Source organism: Taurulus bubalis, assembly GCF_910589615.1.
Source record: "Taurulus bubalis genome assembly, chromosome: 17".
NCBI classification, from domain to species: Eukaryota; Metazoa; Chordata; class Actinopteri; order Perciformes; family Cottidae; genus Taurulus; species Taurulus bubalis.
This window is the reverse complement of record NC_136605.1, coordinates 10,033,427-10,053,648: the sequence shown is the minus strand read 5'-3', so window position 1 is coordinate 10,053,648 and position 20,222 is coordinate 10,033,427. Positions and strand designations below refer to the sequence as shown.

At 41.1% G+C, this 20,222-nt stretch overlaps 1 protein-coding gene across 2 annotated transcripts in view; it reads left to right on the top strand.

Annotated features, from left to right (window-relative positions):
- Positions 1–17,163, top strand: part of asic2 (acid-sensing (proton-gated) ion channel 2) — a gene marked incomplete at its 5' end in the record, with an annotated part of 302,928 nt that extends 285,765 nt beyond the window's left edge. For both annotated transcript variants that reach the window (XM_079233447.1, XM_079233446.1), the window contains 8 exons: positions 1,384–1,511; positions 6,596–6,746; positions 7,071–7,127; positions 11,811–11,964; positions 12,916–13,007; positions 13,567–13,646; positions 14,286–14,354; positions 17,026–17,163. In XM_079233447.1, coding sequence (XP_079089573.1) covers positions 1,384–1,511; positions 6,596–6,746; positions 7,071–7,127; positions 11,811–11,964; positions 12,916–13,007; positions 13,567–13,646; positions 14,286–14,354; positions 17,026–17,127 — 833 coding nt within the window. In that variant the 3' untranslated portion in view covers positions 17,128–17,163. The remainder of the gene's footprint in view (positions 1–1,383; positions 1,512–6,595; positions 6,747–7,070; positions 7,128–11,810; positions 11,965–12,915; positions 13,008–13,566; positions 13,647–14,285; positions 14,355–17,025) is intronic.
- Between the last annotated feature and the right edge of the window lie 3,059 nt (positions 17,164–20,222).

The following is a 20,222-nucleotide window of genomic DNA, read 5'->3' as shown; positions in this document are numbered from 1 at the left end:
TAGACGGTTCCGTTGCCTTAGCTACTCCTTGGGGATCTAGGATTTTGAACAGGTGCCGCACAGTTCTTTGAGTCACTGCAGCATCCCCGGCAGAATTATAGTCTGGAGTCTTTAAGTGATGGTTCGTAAAGGTTTATTGAAGTCACCGTAAGAACTATGAAGAAAAATGGAAGTAGCAGTTGGTTAGCTTAAGCTCTGACACAGACAAAAAACGCAACCATCTGAAACAATATTTTCTCAAAAAATGAACTTGAACAGGTGCAAACCTTGTGCCCATATCAGCCAGGTGCTAAACTAATACATCCGGAACCTTGTTATCACTGTTTTCCGTTGTTATGGCAACTTTTCCTTTCTGCCCGTTTCTTACTAACAACTTCCGTTTTTTGTACCTTCAAAATAAGAGCGGAACCGGAAATGCACCGACTGCAGTAACAAAACGGACTAAAATAAAGGACAAAAAAAAAAGGAACAAACTATTAAATACTTTAAACTCTCAGAGGTCCGTTACAGTCACTACCAAACCAGATTGGATGCATTTCAAATGCATGAATTTGTATCCATGAAGCATCCCGTGTTGGTTCAACTGCTCCTGCAGAAACAGAGCGACATCCAGCACGTCAGACTGGGCTTTCCGCCTGAACAATCCTAACGCCTTGAGATGCCTGCGCAGTGTTGACATACTCAATTTAATACCATATTCATTTTTTAGAAACATCAGTATTTCCCTCAGTGTCTCAAACCGAGAAGGTAATAATAGCAGATTAACTGCGATAGCGCCATAAATGCCACTGAGAGAGGATTTACAGACGTTTCCTTTTTCTTTTTCTTTTCTCGTAATTACGAGATCAGGATGTCGTAATTACGAGAAAAAGGGTCTATTTTTTTTTTTATCCAGTGAATGCAATGCGCTTCCGTACGAGGGAACATTATCGAAAAAAAATTCCCATAAATGTTATGGCTCTCTTTTCGTCTTTGCCCATAACTGTGTGTGATTGTGTGCATAAAAGTGGTGTGAATTGCAGGATAAAGGTCTTTTCATCTATGGAGTCAGCACCAAGCATCCAGCCTCACTGGTGTTTTAAGTCAAGACTAATGGACCGGCAGATCACAGAGAGTTTGTGTGAAAATAAATCATCTTAAAACCTCATGGCTTTGAGTCGAAAGAGCCAAATTTGCTAAATGTTTCATACAGGAAATTCAGTTTTTGACTCCGCAAGCATCTGTTGCATATGAACAGTTTTTTTCACTCCTTTATTCCCTGAGCAATTTATCTGTACCAGTCAAAAAAGCCAAAGACATTTACGTTTTTTTCTGCACATATCGGTTTGTTTATTGCCTGAATAAATCATCTAACCTTGTCTTCCCATCTGTCTTCCTTTCCAGAGGATACAGCCTTCGAGGCAGGTGTGCGTGTGCAGATCCACAGCCAGGCGGAGCCCCCGTTCGTTCACGAGCTGGGCTTCGGCGTAGCCCCCGGCTTCCAGACGTTTGTAGCCACACAGGAGCAGAGGGTAGGTGTCCCTCTCTTCCACTTCTACTCAGTTAATAGCTTTTCTCCTCATGTTGTGTTTCACTTCTAATCCACATGCTCAGTTTATCGCTCAGAGATAAACAAATAAAAACATAAATACATTTTAAAAAACCTATGTGATGTATTGCTTGCCATAACAGGCATGATGGGATTGTGTGTGTGTGTGGGTGCGCCTGGCTGAATATGTGTCCCAGTACCCTCTAAATTGGCCTCTGTGGCCCCATGGGGTTTGCTAACTGACAAATGATAACTTCCCCCACTGTCAGTGGCTTTGTCCTTGTTGGTAGAGAGCTGCTTCACTCCAACTCCGCACCCCTCAATCATACTGAAGCTTTGCTCCATCACACAAGGCCAATCTTAAAGGCTGCAGGTCTCACAGATACAGCCAAAGGTAGTGAATGTAAATAGACTTTTCTCTGTGCACAGAAGCTCCTACTTCACCAGGTTGTGTTTCTCTCTCTCGCTCTCTCGCTCTCTCTCTCTAGAGTGGAACATGTTTTACTGAAGGTGCATGTTTCTACACTGCCAAGCTGAATAATGTTGTGACTCCTTGCAGCCATGACAATTGTTTGACTCAACAGCGGGAGCAGATTGCCCTTCTCTTCGCAGATAGATTTATGTCAAGATATTCAAGAAGTCAAGAATACATTTCCTTCTCTCTCTGACATATCAATTCACTTTTTGTTCCTTTGGCAACCACTGTGAGTGCAATGAAACCCAAAATAACTGTGTTGTCCCACAGCGATGTGTCACAATTCTGACACATTAAAACCTTTAAATTGATATTGGGACTCGAAAGCGAACAGTTGCCTATTTACTCATCCAGATACCGGCCAAAATTTGCATTCATTTGGAGTTCAAACACTTGGAAAATATGAGTGTGATGTGCTACTAAATATTAGCCACGGAATGCTCCGCTATGTTGCCAGATAGTTGCTAACTTTGAAGTGCTGCGGTTTGGTGCTGGGCAGGTAGTGCACACTTGGTTTCTATAAGCTGCCTGCTGTAGGTACAAACAAAACAGAGAGGCTGGGGGACGTAAAAAACAAAACAATGAGCTGAAAGGCGCTAAAAAGCTTCGTAGAGATGAGGGGAACTCCTCTGTGGGTTGATCAATTTAAGAGACCTCTTTCACATAGCAATATATGGTTGGTATCACAAACATATTGATTATAGTCACTTAAAGTCAGTTTTATTTTTTAAACCAGTTTGCTAAAATTAGGGTAGTGGAGTAGAAACCTGATTTATTGACCAAAACAGGTTTTTAGCATGGAGGTCAAGCGTGTAGATGTTAAGATGTGTGTATTCACCAACTGGCAAAAAGGGGGTGTGGCAGTAAGAGTGACCTGCAACAAAAAGGCACATTCAAATACCATGTCCAAACTCATGAACCGTTTGTTGTTCATTCTTGTGGGAAGCATTATTGTATTCAGCAGAGAGTTTATTATATTGGTGTGGTCACTCCTTATACTATAAGATATGCCCTATTGTATAACGAAACATTTCTAGTAGACCATGGTGGAAGGTGTGTCAATAATTGAAGCTATTGCGTATTTGTGCTTGTTTACAATAAGTACGAGCATGACAAAGACTTAAGTCCGATCTTCAGATAGAGAAGGTTTTGTAGTGACAGCATAGTGTGAGGACAGGACAGGTAATTACACATGTTTATAGTGCATTTAAATAGATTATCAAAGGTTAAATGTGAGTGACTGAAATGACATAAAAAATAGTTCAGTTTGGATTTCAAAAACTTTTCTGAAGCCAAATGCAGTCGAAATCGTCTCACTACTGAACATCACAGCTGAGTGTGGTGCTGCGATACAGAGTCACCTCAGCGGTAGGCAGGAAGGAAGCGGAGGATATCTTATCCAGTGATGTTTAGGCCTCCAGGTTTTATGTCATATTTCAGCCCAGTTCTATGACTGGCAGGGGTGAAGGCAGTTCCTCCTTCACCTGCCTGCTGCGAAAACACTGCCCCTACTCACAAGCCTGCACAGTGGGGAACATAGCAAATTTAGCTCCAGCTAATTAATGCACAGTTGCACTTTGTATCAGGAGTCTGGGAAAATACCTCCTGCTGCGAGACGTTCCCACCTGTCTTTTTAAGCTTCTTCTTCTGCAGAAACCCGGAGGGCACTGTTAAATATGTTCAAAAACAATCCTGATAATGATGATTGGGTAGAGTATCTGGGTCACAGACTTGGGATGGGGCCTTGTGGAACACATTTTAAAAAGCCTTGGTGATTAGTGGATCTTTGTTATGGATAACAATCAGTCTCCCTGTGAAAATGACTTTGACAAAGAGTTTAAATTAGCTTATTTTGGTAATAATGTTGGGCCTCGATCAAAGCAGCTCAATCAAGTGAACGAAAAGCACAAAGTGCACAGCCTAGGGTTTGAATGTGTCTTCACACTTTTAAATTAAAGCTCTCCAGACATAAAATTTGCCCTTCTGTGGGCTTTTCACTGAAGCTAAAAGAGCACGGTGTTCCTTTTATTTATTTGAGAAAGCCGTTCTTTGAAAGGATTTTAAAAAACTCAATTTTATTACGTCCACTTGCACTTCAGATTAAATTAACTATAATTAGGTGGCCAAAGGTCACTGTGACCTTAAAAATCTAATTTTTGAGTGCAGGGTTTTCTAATTATCAGAATGTTGCACAAATGTCTAATAGGATCAAATGATTAAGTGATATATATTTTGCACATATATGTATTTAAAATATAACTTGACTGTTTGGGGGAGGCCCTGCACAATGTTTTGATTTAGATGTCAAGCCCAAACCAGTGCTCTATAGTTTCCATTTCAGCTCACCCAACCAGCACTAATACAAGGACCTTATTTAAACCCACTCTGTTCACGAATCCAACTTTTTTAACAATGTTCCCTGCTGACCAACTTGTAAAGCCTAATTAAAGCATTACTCTGGTAGAACAGGGGAGCGGAACATTGATTAATAACACAAGCCTCGTCTCTTATTAGCTAGATCATAATCAGGTCAATTTAGAGGGGGGGGGAGTGATATTGAGCACATTGGATTATCTGATTACAGAGAAATAATCAGATCTCCGATCAGCCACATCTGACTCTAATTAGCCAAGAAGTAAAGATTAGCTAAGGTGTGAAGGTGATTTTAAAGGTTGAGGATTGCTGCTGAGCACCTTTCTTTAGTCCCTAATATAATTAATAGCATCTGGATGTCAGTATTCATTGCTTGTGCTTGCTGCTGGCTTCAGGGAGGGCATGTTTAATTATCACAGGAGACAGTCGTGTCCAGAAATGACCAGAGGCTATAGATTTCTGTTTGGATTGGGTTTTAATTTATTGTCCTATGTGTTGTGAAGTGATCTGAAGACCTAAAGCATCAACCTCACTAAAGCACAGATACAACTTCGCCTACAAGAGGAGGCAGGGTTTCAAATTCTGTCAGTGTACTAACAAGCAAATTGCGGCCAAATTTCACCTGGCAGGATGTTGGGTTTTGCCTCACCCAACAAAAATTGCTCTTTTGGCAGAAGAAGCCTCCGTTGGGACACATTGTGATGACAATGAAGGGAACTGGGGAAAAGAGGGTGATGGGTGCCGAGTGTGGGCTCGAACGTGCCGCCTGTGTGTTGGAGCAGATGGGTCTCCACACGGCTCGCTGTCCCTCCTTCATCTGCCGTCCCAGTCCTTAGAGCCACAGGAGCAGGAGGAGAACATTTGGAGTTTTTGTGCTCCCATTGCCAGGCGGCATGGGATTTTTCTGACAGTCTGGCTATCTGTTGAATTGTTTTCCGCACCGCCTGGTTTGTTGCGTTTCTCTTCTGCTGCTCTATATTGGCTGGTTTTCAAGGACTAAGAACGCATTTGGAGGGCTGTTGTACGGCTATGTCCACAATATACATGGATTTTCATGGATGTGAAAAATCGAAATTGTAAAAATTACTTAGTGGGTAGAATCCAAAAAAAAAATTAATATTTAATTTGATATATATTTAATTATAAGTATATATAAATTTGTTTTTTTCTTGCTTGATGTACACAGTAAAATGTATTTGGTCATTTGTTTGTGGTTGCAGGCTACTGGGAGACACATTACACATCTTGTGCATTCAGCAGGCCGTTTCTTTCAAGGACCATCAGACCGAGAGAGAGCACTGCAGCTACTGCTGGCCACAGTAGCTGCAAAACTCAATCGACTCGTGGGCAAATGTCAGTTAGAGCTAAACCTTGGATTAACTTTTTAATTGGCCAATCCATTGATCAATTTTCTGCAGTGCATCTGGGTCCAGATCATTTTAATACTAGGAGTTATTGTTATATACACTATACAGTCAGCACTGACAGATTTTTTAAATGAATATAAATTCACATAATCAGTAATTGTTAAAGATTTTACATGTTTGTTAAAAATGAGACCAAAGGACAGAACACCACTAGCAGACAGTTTAACTGATGTATTGAAAGTACTCGATAAATCAGTACCAGTGATGATGGCTGGTGACGGCAGAGGGCAGGAGGGTGAAGAGGAACGGCAGGCTGGCAGACAGGCGTCAATACTGAGGCACAAGGGAAAAACAGCACAGCAACAAACACACAAGGAGATAATAAACTAAAGCAGGACCACAAGGGGCAGCCATGAACATGAGACTACCACATAGCCGACAGAACCATCTGACAAGGGCTGGGCGGACCGCCAGTGTTGAAATACTGCTGGGCTGATTAGTTGATGTATTCCAGGTGTGTTGCTTGGGGGCAGGTGAAACAGCTTGGCAGCAATCAGGGAGCCGGGAGACCGAGAGTCAGTGGAGAAGCCACGCCCACGGCAATACACACACACACACACACACACACAGACAGACAGACAGGAGAGTACTAAACATAGTGGAGAGGGGCACACTGGAAGCACGGCGATAGCTGTGTTAAAAGCCCTATTGTCCCTATTGGTTTTCCAACATTCTTTGACCAGTATTACTGTGAAAAAGACATTCTATGTAGTATTTTTTTGTAAGTCTCTTGTATGTGTTTGAGAGAAACCCCTAACTAAACCTCCAAACACCATGTTTTCTCACCTGCAGCTGACCTACCTGCCTCCCCCGTGGGGAGAGTGCGAATCGAAGGCTCTGGAGTCGGGCTTTTTCCAGGTCTACAGTGTCACTGCCTGCAGGATTGACTGTGAAACGCGTTACATTGTCGAGAACTGCAACTGCAGGATGGTGCACATGCCTGGTAAGCCCCACTGCTGGTCTGAGTTCAACACCCAAAAAGACACTTTTGGGGGTGTATTGAACATGCACAGAGCAACAGAGTTTAAGCAAGGTTTCAGTATTTATGTAAGATTAGATTGCATCGGGAGGTCTCATATGGATATCACAAGTCAATACTAGAGTAGTTCTTGGCATTAAACATCCTGGGATTATGTGTCTGGCAGGAAAAAGGTGCTGCGCCTCACATATTGTTTCTATATTCATCCAACTGTTCAAGTTCTGTTCTGTTTCAAGAACTTCATGTAAACACTATTGACTAATTCTTTCTCATTTAAACTGTTCTTAGGCGATGCTTCTTACTGCACGCCTGAGCAATACAAAGACTGCGCCGAGCCTGCCCTTGGTAAGTCTGCATATAAACACAACCTCACGAACACGACGACACACATGCACTTTCTGGTTTACATATCATTATTTGCCTCTGCAAAGGATTAGAGTTATTTTTTTTCCCCTGTTGATAGAGCTTTAATGCTAAACCTGCTTTAAAGATCAGCAACACCGCAGAAAATGTTAAGCTTGGGTCGGCTCAACTTAAGAGAAACTTAAGTATATCATCATGAATGCCAAAGCACTGTAGTAAGTAACAAGTCTATTTTGGGATCGGTGATAGCACCATCAAACTGTCCGTTAAAAACACAATTTCACAGTCAAGGAATTACTCTGTAACACAACTGGCCGGAGCTCTTCCAGTAAATCCTATTAATGGAGGAAAGAGTCTATCGCTACTTACCTTTCTGATTTATCAAGAGAACAGGATTGATCTCAGTGTGTGTGTGTGTGTGTGTGTGTGTGTGTGTGTGTGTGTGTGTGTGTGTGTGTGTGTGTGTGTGTGTGTGTGTGTGGAGCTCATCAAGTCTGTAATCAACATCAGAGCATATCATTTAATGGATGGGTGGTCAGATAGATAATGGTGACATGTTTCCTCCATTGAGGTAAATGTGACAGCCCTGAAAGAGGTTTTTTGGCAGCCTTTGCTCTATCCTTTCTCATTCAAGATTTTATATTAACTTCGTCAGTTTTATTTAATGTTGACTCGTCCGGCTGTTTTAAGATATTGAACTAATTATTTTTGTTTTAAAGGAAAATTCCCTAATGTCTGTTTGCAAAAGCCGTACACTCGAGGCAGACTCATGAAATTCCGATGAGAAGGTTTCTTTGTGATTCATCCAAATTAGATTCCTTAAAGTCTTTTAAAAGTCCAGGGTTTAGTCTTCCAAAGCAGTGAAATCATAGAGAGAGTGGTTTCTTATCTGTTTCTGATTAGATTTTTGTGTTAAAGGTCACAAGGCGTGCACTGGAGCACATGTCGGGCATGTTGCCAGCTTATTAAAAGACATGAGAGCACATAGACACTTTGCAGTCACACGTAAAGGGTTGGGCCACCGATATATGAACATGACATATTCACTAAAGGCAGTTCAGTTCTGTTCTGAGCAACACAGAGCATGCACCACATAGCCACCCAGAGACAGAGACTATAGAAAGCTAAATTGACCTGGAGAGCTTCCTTGCCACCAACTTGCCATGACTATGATCACGTGGAATGCTGGATGCAGAAAGAACGGCAACAGATTTTGCAGCTGCAAACTCCGCTTTCTCGGTCAATATAGCAAGCACTGAGGAATGCAATACATTTACCTTTAATTAATACACACCTTTTATCCATATAAAAGGTGTGAATGTCCCCTTCAATTAAGACTCTGCGTAGTCTTCTCCTTTTCAGTGACACTAACAACACTGAAGACATTCTGTTCACTGTGACCTCTGTGTGACTCACTGCACGTGCACACAGCGACTTCACAGCAGTATTCTCCCATTCAGGAATGCGACTCGGGGAATGTTATAAGTTTAGTTAGGATGTGATTCCAGATCTAAAAGTGTGCGTGTAGCCCACTGTTGTATTTTCTGTGTCAGAAAATAAAGGAAACAGAGACACTGTGGGGGAACATAATTAAACCATGATATGTCCTGATCATCTGTGATCTATCCTTCTAGTGATATCAATAAATTATATCTGATGCTCAACTATATAAATCTGATTTTTATTTTTTTTATTCCATTCATCAATCATTGTTTATTGTTGTGGAAGCAGAAATTATGTCTGAAACTGGTGAATGACAGCGAGGCAAGTGATAATATTATGAATAATAAAGACAATTTTGTAATTTGAGGGCACTGGCCATTTAAAAGCTATGTACTCACGAGGCGATTTAAGTGGTTGCAGTGGCAAAGCTTTATGATGAAAGAGCCCCTCAAGATGAATTAATTTTCTTGCATATTCATTAAGAAATTGCATGCTATAACATATTCTCAAGTAAAAGCACCGTTGGTAATAATAGCTCTCATGCAATCTACATGTTTGATCGCTACAAGCCAGTGAAAACATTAATAATACACTGATAAATTAATTAAAAAACCTACTAAGTAATAAGATCCTCAGTGAGTTACAGCAACATCAGAAAAACGTTCTCTCCTCCCACGACAGTCTCTGTTCTCTACTGCTGCGAGGGAAAATTATTTCTTGAAAAACGAGAAACCAGAAACGTTAAAACAAACCTGCGCGCACACACACACTTTGGATCATTGAGTGCAAATTAATTCTTGTTCTAAAGGAAGTGCCAATTTGCTATCCCCGTCAAAGAACATTTCACACAACAATGTTTGATTGGGGTTTTTCTCACTCGATAATTGTGCCACTCACATTTTGGAGATGCTCTGAAAGCACTTTGTTATAAGAGACAGTTGTTCAACTCTAGCAACTTGCTTATCTCGTCATTTGCTTCAGACTTTATCTATAATCACACACAGACAGAAAATGTTCAATTGTTGATATAGCTTCCAAACAGAAGATGCCGAAACTGTCTTAAATACGTGTTATTGTTTTAAAATTGAGGAAAAACCTCAAGTTATTATGGAAAACTGTATTATGGTAATTTGATCTTTTAGATTTAAATGAATGTGAGAGAAAACGAGAGAGGGCGGTGGACGAAGGTGAGGGGCTTAGAGAAAGAAATCAATCATTTGAATGCACAAGGCCTTGCTCCTGTGTATCCAATAATGTCTCATTTGAATAAAAATAAAGGAGACCACAGAGAAGCCATATTGAATTTTCTCTTGCAATTACGTGACTGTGTGGTTCGACCGGCTATTAGTGCGCCGTGGGGGAAAGCTGCCTGGTGCTCTGTGATCTGTGGGTCTGCCACAGAGCTGTGATGATACTAACTTCTTCTTCCCATTCAGAGAATTGGGGGTTTGGGGATTTTTAAATATCCAGAGAAAGAAGTTTTCGGTCGAGAGAAACGACTCATTAGAGCTCTATTTAAACTTTGCAACTTCATAATTTCAGTTTAGGAAAGTGATTTATGGGGCGTGTGAGCAGCCTCTGTGCCGGAGAAGCTTTTGATGGAGCTATATTTGAAAGCTTGTGTCGCTTAACATTACAGTCACTGTGAGAGAGTTGGTGTTGGCTGTGGGCTTAACACGAAATCATCCAATGCAATTTTTTTTCTTTCTCTCTCTCTCAGTCAAACTGCCAAAGCAGAGCTGTGAATAGAGCCTGGCATCTCTGCGTCAGGACTTTGTCTCTGTCAGGGTGAAGGCTGTTTTCACGGATGCTGCTTGAGGGCCTATTTGTGTTTTATATATTGTGACTTTGACAGTGACATTGACTTATACTGTCGTTCAGGCTTTTATGGAGTAAACATCCGCACGACTCGAGGCGCATTGTGAATGGGGCCATGTGTGCAATTGTGTGTGGTATTTGTATGCCTGTGTTTGCAAGTACAGTATGTGTTTTCATAATCTGAAATCTGACCCCTGTCTTCAGTTTCCGAGAAAAAACAGGGGTCAGATTTCATATCAAGATGAGAGGTGCAAGATGCCTTTTCCTGTGGCATGATACGTTATATACATAGCTGCAGATGCTCCAGGTCTGTTTAGTGTACAGTCTGCTCGCTGTGATGGAGCGTTGACGTACAGCTGGCACGAACGCACCACAGAGACGTGGCTAATTAAAAGTATCTGGCTGTGGTGAGCACAATTTAACATAATGTTCTTTCCCATTCATGAGGTTTAAAGTTCACTGTAGTCTTGTTGAGATACCAAAAAAAGATAGATAAAAGGAAAAATAACATTATTAAAAAAATCATTCAACTCTACATTACTCAATTATTTTAAGCCTTGATAAATATGTCTATTTCCGCTGCAGGTCATGATTACTTGTATTATCAATTTATGTTTTGCTTGTTTCCCCCCAAAAAATGAAGGATAATTTTCTCTATAAAATGTTCATCAACCAGCTAAATTTTTTCAACTTGATTCTTTGCCTGATGTATTAAATTTCCAATTATAGAAAACTCGCAAATCCTACCCTTTTGACGAGCTGAGAACAGCAAACATTTTTTTTATATCTATCTATCTATCTATCTATCTATCTATGTATTTCAAAGCTTATAGTGATTTTACAGTGACCTTCATGTATTACCTTATTAATACTTTATAAGATGTAGCAACTTGTGATGGGTGTCTGTCATTTTGTATTTCAGTATTTTGTCCCTGCTGATTTGATCAAATTCAATATGTTTGCACATCTTATAGTTTTAATAACATACTGTAAATAGTTTGGTGCCAGTGAGCGGATTTACTCATGAAATATTAAAATAATATAGAGATTGCTTGATTTGTGCAAATGCCTCTCCTCTTTTCATTGCATTTCATCAATATAATAGTGACTAGCTCAGTCTGGGCAGAAGTTCTCCAAATAAACAGGAATACTTTGGTCTGCCAGTTGGATATAACGTAGGGGTGGAGGCCTTAGTTAACCTGGCAACATGTGCAACAGTCACACTGCTAACTGTATATGGTATGCCTTTAATAAAGTGGAAGGCTCCGTATATATGGGACTATTTAAGGAAAAGTCTCAGTTTGTGTCTAAAAGTGCATTTTTCTTTGTGCTCATTATCCTCAACCCATCCTCCCACACCTTGTTCCATTTTACACACCCACCCCACCCCCCTCCTGTGTGAAGCTAAACTCTCGGCTGTGGAGAGCAGTAACTGCATGTGCAGGACGCCGTGCAACATGACCCGCTACAACAAAGAGCTGTCCATGGTCAAAATCCCCAGCAAGACCTCTGCCCGTTACCTGCAGAAAAAGTTCAACAAGTCAGAGAAGTACATCACGTAAGTAGCAAGTAACACCACAGAATGATGCTCTGATACGGCTCGAAATGTTAGGATGATGAATAGAATTACCTACATGCAAATAGCATAGAATTAATATAAACATAGCTTTAGATACATTTATTGTAAACTTATTGAACCACACAATTAGCTACATTCCAGGAACGTTCATGCACGGATGAGAACATCATTAACATTTCTTTGGTATTAATCAATGCTTTCATTTTACCTAAATGTTTGTAGAAAAAAATGAGCAGTTGGGACCACTAAACTGATTCACACCAGTTCTTTATATGGTTTGTCATGCGACATAGACCATGAATAAAAAATAAACTAGTGGGAAAACGGCAAATATTCAGCTCCTTCAATCCTTCTTGTTAATGACAGATAACGCACAATTTAGGAACATTCATAACTCTCAAAGATACACAGGTCAATTAAAGACCAATCCCACATTTCATGAGTGTGTTCTTATTTTATCTGATATTTTTACATGTTTTACAAATAATTAAAAGAAAACATTTTCAAACAAATTGTGAATTAAGTTCTATGGAGTGCAGCAATAATTGTTTTGGGCGTTTTTACCACCACGTGTATTGTCAATACACCAAAACAGGCAAGTATTCACACTTACACCAACCCATAACTTAGTCTCCACGACCTGATGTGGGGGACAGCTGAGCATCTGGAGGAAACGCACTTTAAATGGAAGAAACGTGCAAAAAAAAAAGGATCTGATCCTCTTTGCTGCCCACGTTGTCCCCTGTAGCACTTTTAATGACGAATTTAAAGAACTGGCATATCTGTGAAAAGCTGAGCTACTGCAATACACATGTTCTCCTCCCACACTCTGGTTGCTCAGCCCTGTCGTAAATGGATGGACTGTTGCTTGCCAAGTAATCGTCTGGTGCTGGATTCTTCAGGACTAATGCCCAATTTTGCCTTTTGCAGAGACAATATCTTAGTGTTGGATGTGTTCTTTGAGGCTTTAAACTACGAGACCATCGAGCAAAAGAAAGCCTACGAGGTGGCGGGCTTGTTGGGTACGTTTTATTCAATCTTAACTTTATTTTCCAAACCTGGATCCAGTCTACATTAGTCACAGTCATGCTACTTTTTGAATATGTGTTGTTAATTTATGGGAAATGGCCCACTCTGAGTCATGGCAGAAGATTGAGATTAACTAAATTAAAGATGTCTGATTGGATGGTCATGGTGTGTGTGTGACAAGTCATCAACAAAATGTCAACACTGTAATAATGTTCTGGCAGAGAGCTACATTTTTACAATATTGTCAGTAAAGTCATAGCATCTATAAATGAAGTGTTGCAATTAGCCTCTCCACAATCTTTGACTCAACATAACAAGGTAATTACACTTAATTTCTTAATGTTTTGCTGTAATTTGTTACCGTATTGATCAAATAGTTGACAAAAGCTTCTGGGCGAGAAGCAAACCTCGAATCCATAAATTGACTAAACTTGACAGGTGAAAATAAACGATCAAGTTTAGGAGCTGTTTCTTTGGGCCGGATTCAGGTTTGAAGTATACCTACAACCTATATTCTCTTTATCTTTGTGTAACCGTGGCCTTCGTCTGCAGGTGATATTGGAGGTCAGATGGGTCTGTTCATTGGAGCCAGCATCCTGACCATCTTAGAGCTGTTTGACTATGCTTATGAGGTCGGTCCCAAGATGCTGTTTTCACACTTTTGTTCTCACATGACTGTTGAAACATTTAATTATGTCAAAACATCACTCCTCTAACGGGTGTCACTCAATAGCGCTTGTTTTGGGGTTTTCAGTCAAGATTTAGATTAGTGAAGATCCGTTGATCATGAAAGCTGATAACAAAAGCAATGTCACTAATACAAAAAGCAGATTTGATACAAAGAGCTAGATTTACTTAAAATAACGAGATGAAGGACTGCATGCTGTTGCTTTTCAATTACCTTTGCTCTACTGTGTGGCTATCTTTAAAGCTTCTTATGCTGCTTTCAGCTGTGCAGGGTTCTGGCAAGCACATAATAGTCTTTGTCTCCCTGAGGGGTGTAGAAATAGAGAGGAAAAGTCATTTTCAATTTTTTCTTTTTTTTTAATGTCCATAATAGAGTAATGGGGATTAGAAACCCTCATGTTGCTGACACAAGCACCTCTCAGGCTACCCTTTTAACAGTATGCATGCTCAAATAATTGTGATAGTGTAGTTTGTTGCCATATGCCACCAAATTATTTGTTTCTGCTTTTAAGTTAAACGTTCTTAACTGTTATAGAAGCTTTCTTCCTGTAATTATTTTCTCACTTGTATTTACCAATCTGTAGGTGGTGAAAGACAGACTACTGGATTTACTGAGCAGAGAGGAGGAGGAGGGGAGTCATGGAGAGGATGTGGTACGTGTGGCCTTTAACCTTCCACTTGTTAATTTTCTTCACAGAGTGCAATTTCACGCACTCTGACCATGCATATCAAACCTTGCCCTATCATTACCTCTCTACACAAGCATGGAGAAAGAGCACCCTAGCGAATCTAAAACTGTGTGCAGACCGACAGCTGCATGCCAATTTGGCGACAAAAGATCAGCTCTTTGAAGTAATTGTGGAAGAATCCAAACAGCGGCGAGGACTCTGCTGGATGTTAGGTGCCTGCTAAGTGCCAGGTTATAATTTAAAAAGTATCACTGGACATTTCTAGTTAGCCGGCTGCAAAATAACATTAATTAACCCACTATTGTTTAGTGGGAGCACCCTGCATCCTCCTGAATAAACATGAATACATAAATAAACTTGCTGTGCCTTAATTGGTTTATTTGCTGACTACAAACCATAGAGGCAGAAAGTCTAGCATGCAGGAAGTTCGCAAATGGAAAAAATATTCACATATGAGGTCAACAAACCTTTAATCGTACGTTTTTTTAGTTGTATATTTTTTGGGGATTTTTCAAGTCACAAGACTTGGGGGAGGCCACGCTTTATTAAATATGATTTATTAGATATTAAAGCATATTTGTATTTATTTATTTGCACATTTCAAACAATAAAACAAACAAAGATACATGAATATCACAGTGCAGGAAGAGGCATCAAGCCAACTGGGCTTATTTGAAGCCTCCACCTACTGTATATAATTAAAATTTTACAAAATTACAAACATAAAATTAAATATGCATAAAACGGACAACAAAAGAAAAACTAATGTAATTGTGTCGAGTAGATTATAAACTGCTCCAGGTACAGAACTCAATGGTGAAAGTCAAATATTTTGAATAATTCGTGTTAACAAATCTATTGTGCCTGGGTTGAGCTGGCATGATGCGGGCTAGTTAGTACGTTAGTTAGCTAGGTAGCTAGCTGTAGCTCTCGAGCCAAATATGCCAAATATACAGAGCTACCAACTCTCACGGTTTCGCCGTGTGACACACGCTTTTGCATGTTTTCACACGCACTCACGCCACACAACCAATTTCTCACGACAAAAAAAAAATTCAGATTTTGGGCCGAGGCACGTTCGTTCCTTTTCAAACTCCCCGACAATAGATGGCGCTAAGGAGCGCATCTGTAAACCTATTCGCTGCATAGACATCCTATTTACCCCAAAGAGTCCCGAAGTTAGCAACAGAAGAAGATTTTCAAACGGACACAACCGCGGGAGAAACTCAGGAGGCGCAGAGACTAAGGCAGACCTGGGCATCTTACGGCCCGCGGGCTCTCCCAGTCTGGCCCGCATGAGGCCCGCTTGGAGACTGAAGTGAAAGCGTATTGTTCTGCAGTTTCTGTCGTGAGACCCCCGCCTCCCAAGGAGCCTCGCGCTGCAGTCTCCGCCTCCAAAATTAATCGCGCAAAGCCTCCGCGAATGGCAGAGCACTTTAAATCAGGATCTTCACTCTTCTCTCAAAGAGGAGAACGTTCTTCACATGAGGAAAGTTGCTCAGAAGATGTTGGTTCTCTTTGGATCTACCTACATGAGAACAAACATTCTAGTGATGAAGTTCAACAGATCAGATCCTCTCACTCTGATACCTGTCAGCTGTCCTTCACATCTCCGCCTCATTCAACCAGACTTCATGCTCTTGTTCAAGCAACACAGACTGGACTAAGTAAGAACAACTAAACTGGAAACCATCAAAAGCACTTATTGCTTTTGTTTAAAGTTAATAAATTGCTGGTCTTTAACATACATATTTAAGGTACGGTTTACATTTTTTAAACTTATTTTCATAGCCTTATTATAACATGTATTCTTACCAGTAGCAGCACAAAACAATATAATTTACAGTTTATAATAACATTCATATTGAGTTAATTGAATTAAGTTCAGACTATTGGTTCGGCCCTCCACAACGGTCCAAATTTCTCATGTGGCCTCTTGGGAAAATTAATTGCCCACCCCTGGACTAAGGTATGTTAATGACATGTGGTTCCCAAGCGCTCTTTGGTGACGTGGTTGATTACGTTACTGTCTACTGTCCATCATCGTATAAAGCCCGCCCTGACAATTTGATTGGTCCGAACAATTTTTGATTTTGGATAATTTCTCCCCAACGGAGCAGTGCCAGACCGAACTTCCAGACCTCAAATGTTGTGGGCGGGGCTAAGTTTGGCTGATACCAGGCTACATCTTTAGCATACCACCCAAAAATCCACTAGAATGCATGAAATAACATCTACTTAAACCAAAATGCCCTGGGGGTGGACCATCAGCTATGTCTTTGCTTCACAGAATGTAACCAATGTTGTCCATCTCCAGTAGGCCGCCCCTATCAACGACTTTAGGCCCCACAAACCACCAAAATGCAGGGTACAACATAGGTACATCATGGGTACAACGCCAAACTAATTAAAATTTCCTGATATTTGAGCCACCAACGTGTGTGGCTGCGTGCGCGGCAAAATTTTGTCACCCCCGACAAAATCTCACTCCAAGGTGTTTTGAAAAGTTGGCAGCTCTGAAATATATCACCAGCTCACCAGAAACACCAACTTAACAAGGATGCCCAAATGAATATCCCTTTGCCTCTCTCTAGTCTGAACGAGCACTAAGACTCTTTCCCTCTTTTTTTCCCAGAGTTCCTGTGACCCAGTGGCAAACCACTCGGAGTCCATCAGCCACACTGTGACGGTCCCCCTGCAGACGACGCTGGGCACCCTGGAGGAGATTGCCTGCTGAGGCCCTCCCCCCTTGTCCCTCAGAGCCACGCACACCCAGAGGCCGCCGCCACTTGGTGGCGCCACATCCTCTGTTAGGGCATCCTGCAGGTCCCTAACAGGGGAGGGGAGGACAAGAACAGGGACTGGCCTAAGGACAGCACTGCACTCTGTCAAAACGCCCTGTCTGAGGCACTAATGGGGATTAAGGAGCTGTCAGCTGGACTTATCTGGCCTCTCTGTCAGCCTGCACTGTACTGTGGTGGGAGGGTGGCCTCCATTGTGCCAGACCAGTGCAGTGGAGTCTGTGTCTCCACATTCACGCACACAGAAAATCAGAGACTGGGTGGGGCATCTACCCAGGAAGCAGCATATCTATGTAACAAACACATTAATATGTCGCTGACTGCCAAATGAACTGTACAAACTTGGTTTTGAACTGCATGCGTCAATCTATCTTGCTCTCTTTGCCGATGCATATGCTGGACTGCAGTGTTGCTTTACTGTACTTGTGTGCAATTTGTCTCTCTCTATCTGCAGGACAGGCCTGTGATGAAGGCCCGGGTGTGAGATATCAAACTTTGAATGTACAGATTGAACATATGGTTGTTTAAAATCATAGTTCAGATGAGACCACACCTTCAAAAATCTATTCTGAAGAGCAATTTATCATTTCTTAGTTAATTGTCTTGAAGGGGAAGGTGGTTGCTGATGTATGAGCATTATTGAGCGAAAAAGCAAACAAATTTGAACAATGAAAATAGTGGAATTCTAATGTTTTGCAGACTGCATTTTGCATATTTCTTTCACCCGTCAGTTTCAGTTTAGTCCGTTTACTAAAAGGCATGTTTGCGATGTGACTCCAGGGGTGTTAAGCTGTTCCCTACAGACATCTGTAAAGGGATGTCATACTCCTACTGTCAATTTATATGAATAAATTGCTTCTAGCTGCTGCACCTCAACCCTGCACACAGCTAAGAGGTAAAATGTGAATTTATTTGCTTGCCAGACAGCCATGTACAAACACTGCTACAAATGAATATGCCCAGACTGTTGTCAAACCATTATTCCACTATTCATTTCAGACGATTACCACTTCATCAAAAGTGGCATCATTTTGTCTTTCACCCAAAGAAAAAAAAAACATTTAAACAATTTTTATGGTCATATAAATGATTACAAAGCACCATGAGGAGGGATCATCTATTTGTTTTTGGACTACAGGGTCTGATATGATGTGGTGTAAATATCTGTGGGGGGCGGCATGGGGTTGTCATAGAAACGGGTACCACTCAGACCTAAATCCAATTTAATCATAAAGAAATCCAGTAAAACATTCACTCCTACAGGTGCAGAAGTGACTTCATATTTGTGACGTTTTTTTCCACAATGTTACTCTTTAGGTGAGAATGTGATGCAACAGGCGTAGCATTTTGAGGGAAGTTGAATGTCTTGCTTGCCACGAAGGATACACTTTTGTATGAGCACCAGGCTTTCTTTCCGATACCGGTCTCTCTGAACCTTCAGTGTCCTCGGAGACAACGGTTACATATACGGCTTCACACCAAAAGCTTGTGTGGGATCATGTGGAAAATGTAGTGCATATGAGGCCATGATCATCCTAGCGTGGTCTCTGTCATCATGGTAATGTACATCACAGGTCGGAATGAATTCAAGTGCTTTGTGAGACTATTTGAATTATGATTTCCCATCTGTGGCTCAACCTGCTGTCTGTGTGTACTATCTTACGTTGTGGCTTCAGACGGACACGATCTTCAGCCGACCTGCAGGGGTGTGAGGCCGCCGTGTCTCGCGTCGCTTGGTGGTAACGACACTGGCTGATTCTCGGCTCTACTTTGGCTTCAACTGTTATCGCAGGACAGCGTTTTCTCATTTTGTGATGCAGCATACAGTGTGTGTTTTTAATGTGAAACAATTAAATTAAAAAGTTGTTTTACAGCGATGGCGTCATGTTTTGGGGGCAAGGCTGAGCAAGGCAAGTGTATTTGTATCGCACGTTTCAAAAAGGAGACGACGCAAACTGCTTCAAATAGCGTTATTATATCACTTCTTTGTCCTAACAGTCTACAGCTACGCCAGCAGCTCTGTGAAGCTGCACTTAATACTAACAGGCTGACATGATTTCCATGTTCACCATGAGTCAGCATGCCAATCTTTTCTAATTCACACTCAACACAAATACAAGTGAGACTAATGGGAATTTAATCAATTTTGCTGGTATTTTGTCAGTAACTAAAATCTCATGAATCATGCTTGATTAAAAAGTCAAGTGATTACCAAAGTTATTAACCTGTTTTGATTTTCCAGGAGGAAACTCAAACAGGAAAATGTCAACTTCATTATGATGCTTCGGGAAAAGTCAGGGGATCTCCAGCAGGATTCATCTTTTGGGGATCATGAATGCATGTCCAAAATTTCAGGATAATCCATCCAATAGTTGTTGAGATATTTCAGCCTGTTGGACTGACAGACAGAGCGAGATTACCTTCAAGAGCCTTGCCGCTAGCTTGGCAAAATAGAACGGAAAAAAAGGGGATGGAAGCTATGAATAAACTAATATTATATCAAACTGAATAAACAGAAAAATAAAATAGCTTAAGTGCAGTGAGAGGTATGAATAGCTCCAAATGTATTCTCACAAAATGCATTGGTAAACTGAAGAGTGCTAAGCCGCAATTTAGAAGAACAAAGAGTCTGAGTGGGTGTGTAGCCCAGTCGTCCTCTGGTAAAGTGTCATTTCTTGGGAGGTTTGGAGTGTGACTATGAACTGACGCACGGACAACTCAACTTTACAGAGAATGACAACCTCTTCAAAAAATGAAAAACCTGGAGAATAACAAGCCGAGCTGGATCAAATGTAGCTTGGCAAGGTGCAATGTCGCTCTGACATCCGTGCTACATGCACTTAATATTGGCTGAAGTGTTCCCCCATTCAGCTACAAATAATCACAGCAGCTTGGACAATGTCGGGGGCCACGCCACGGCAGCGGAAAAATCGGCTTGAAACCTGATTTAGCATGCTGGTCAGGTTTTGTTAAGCTTTGCTTCTTTTAAGAAAATCCAACAGCAGCAGTGGGCACCGAAACTCAGAGAGCG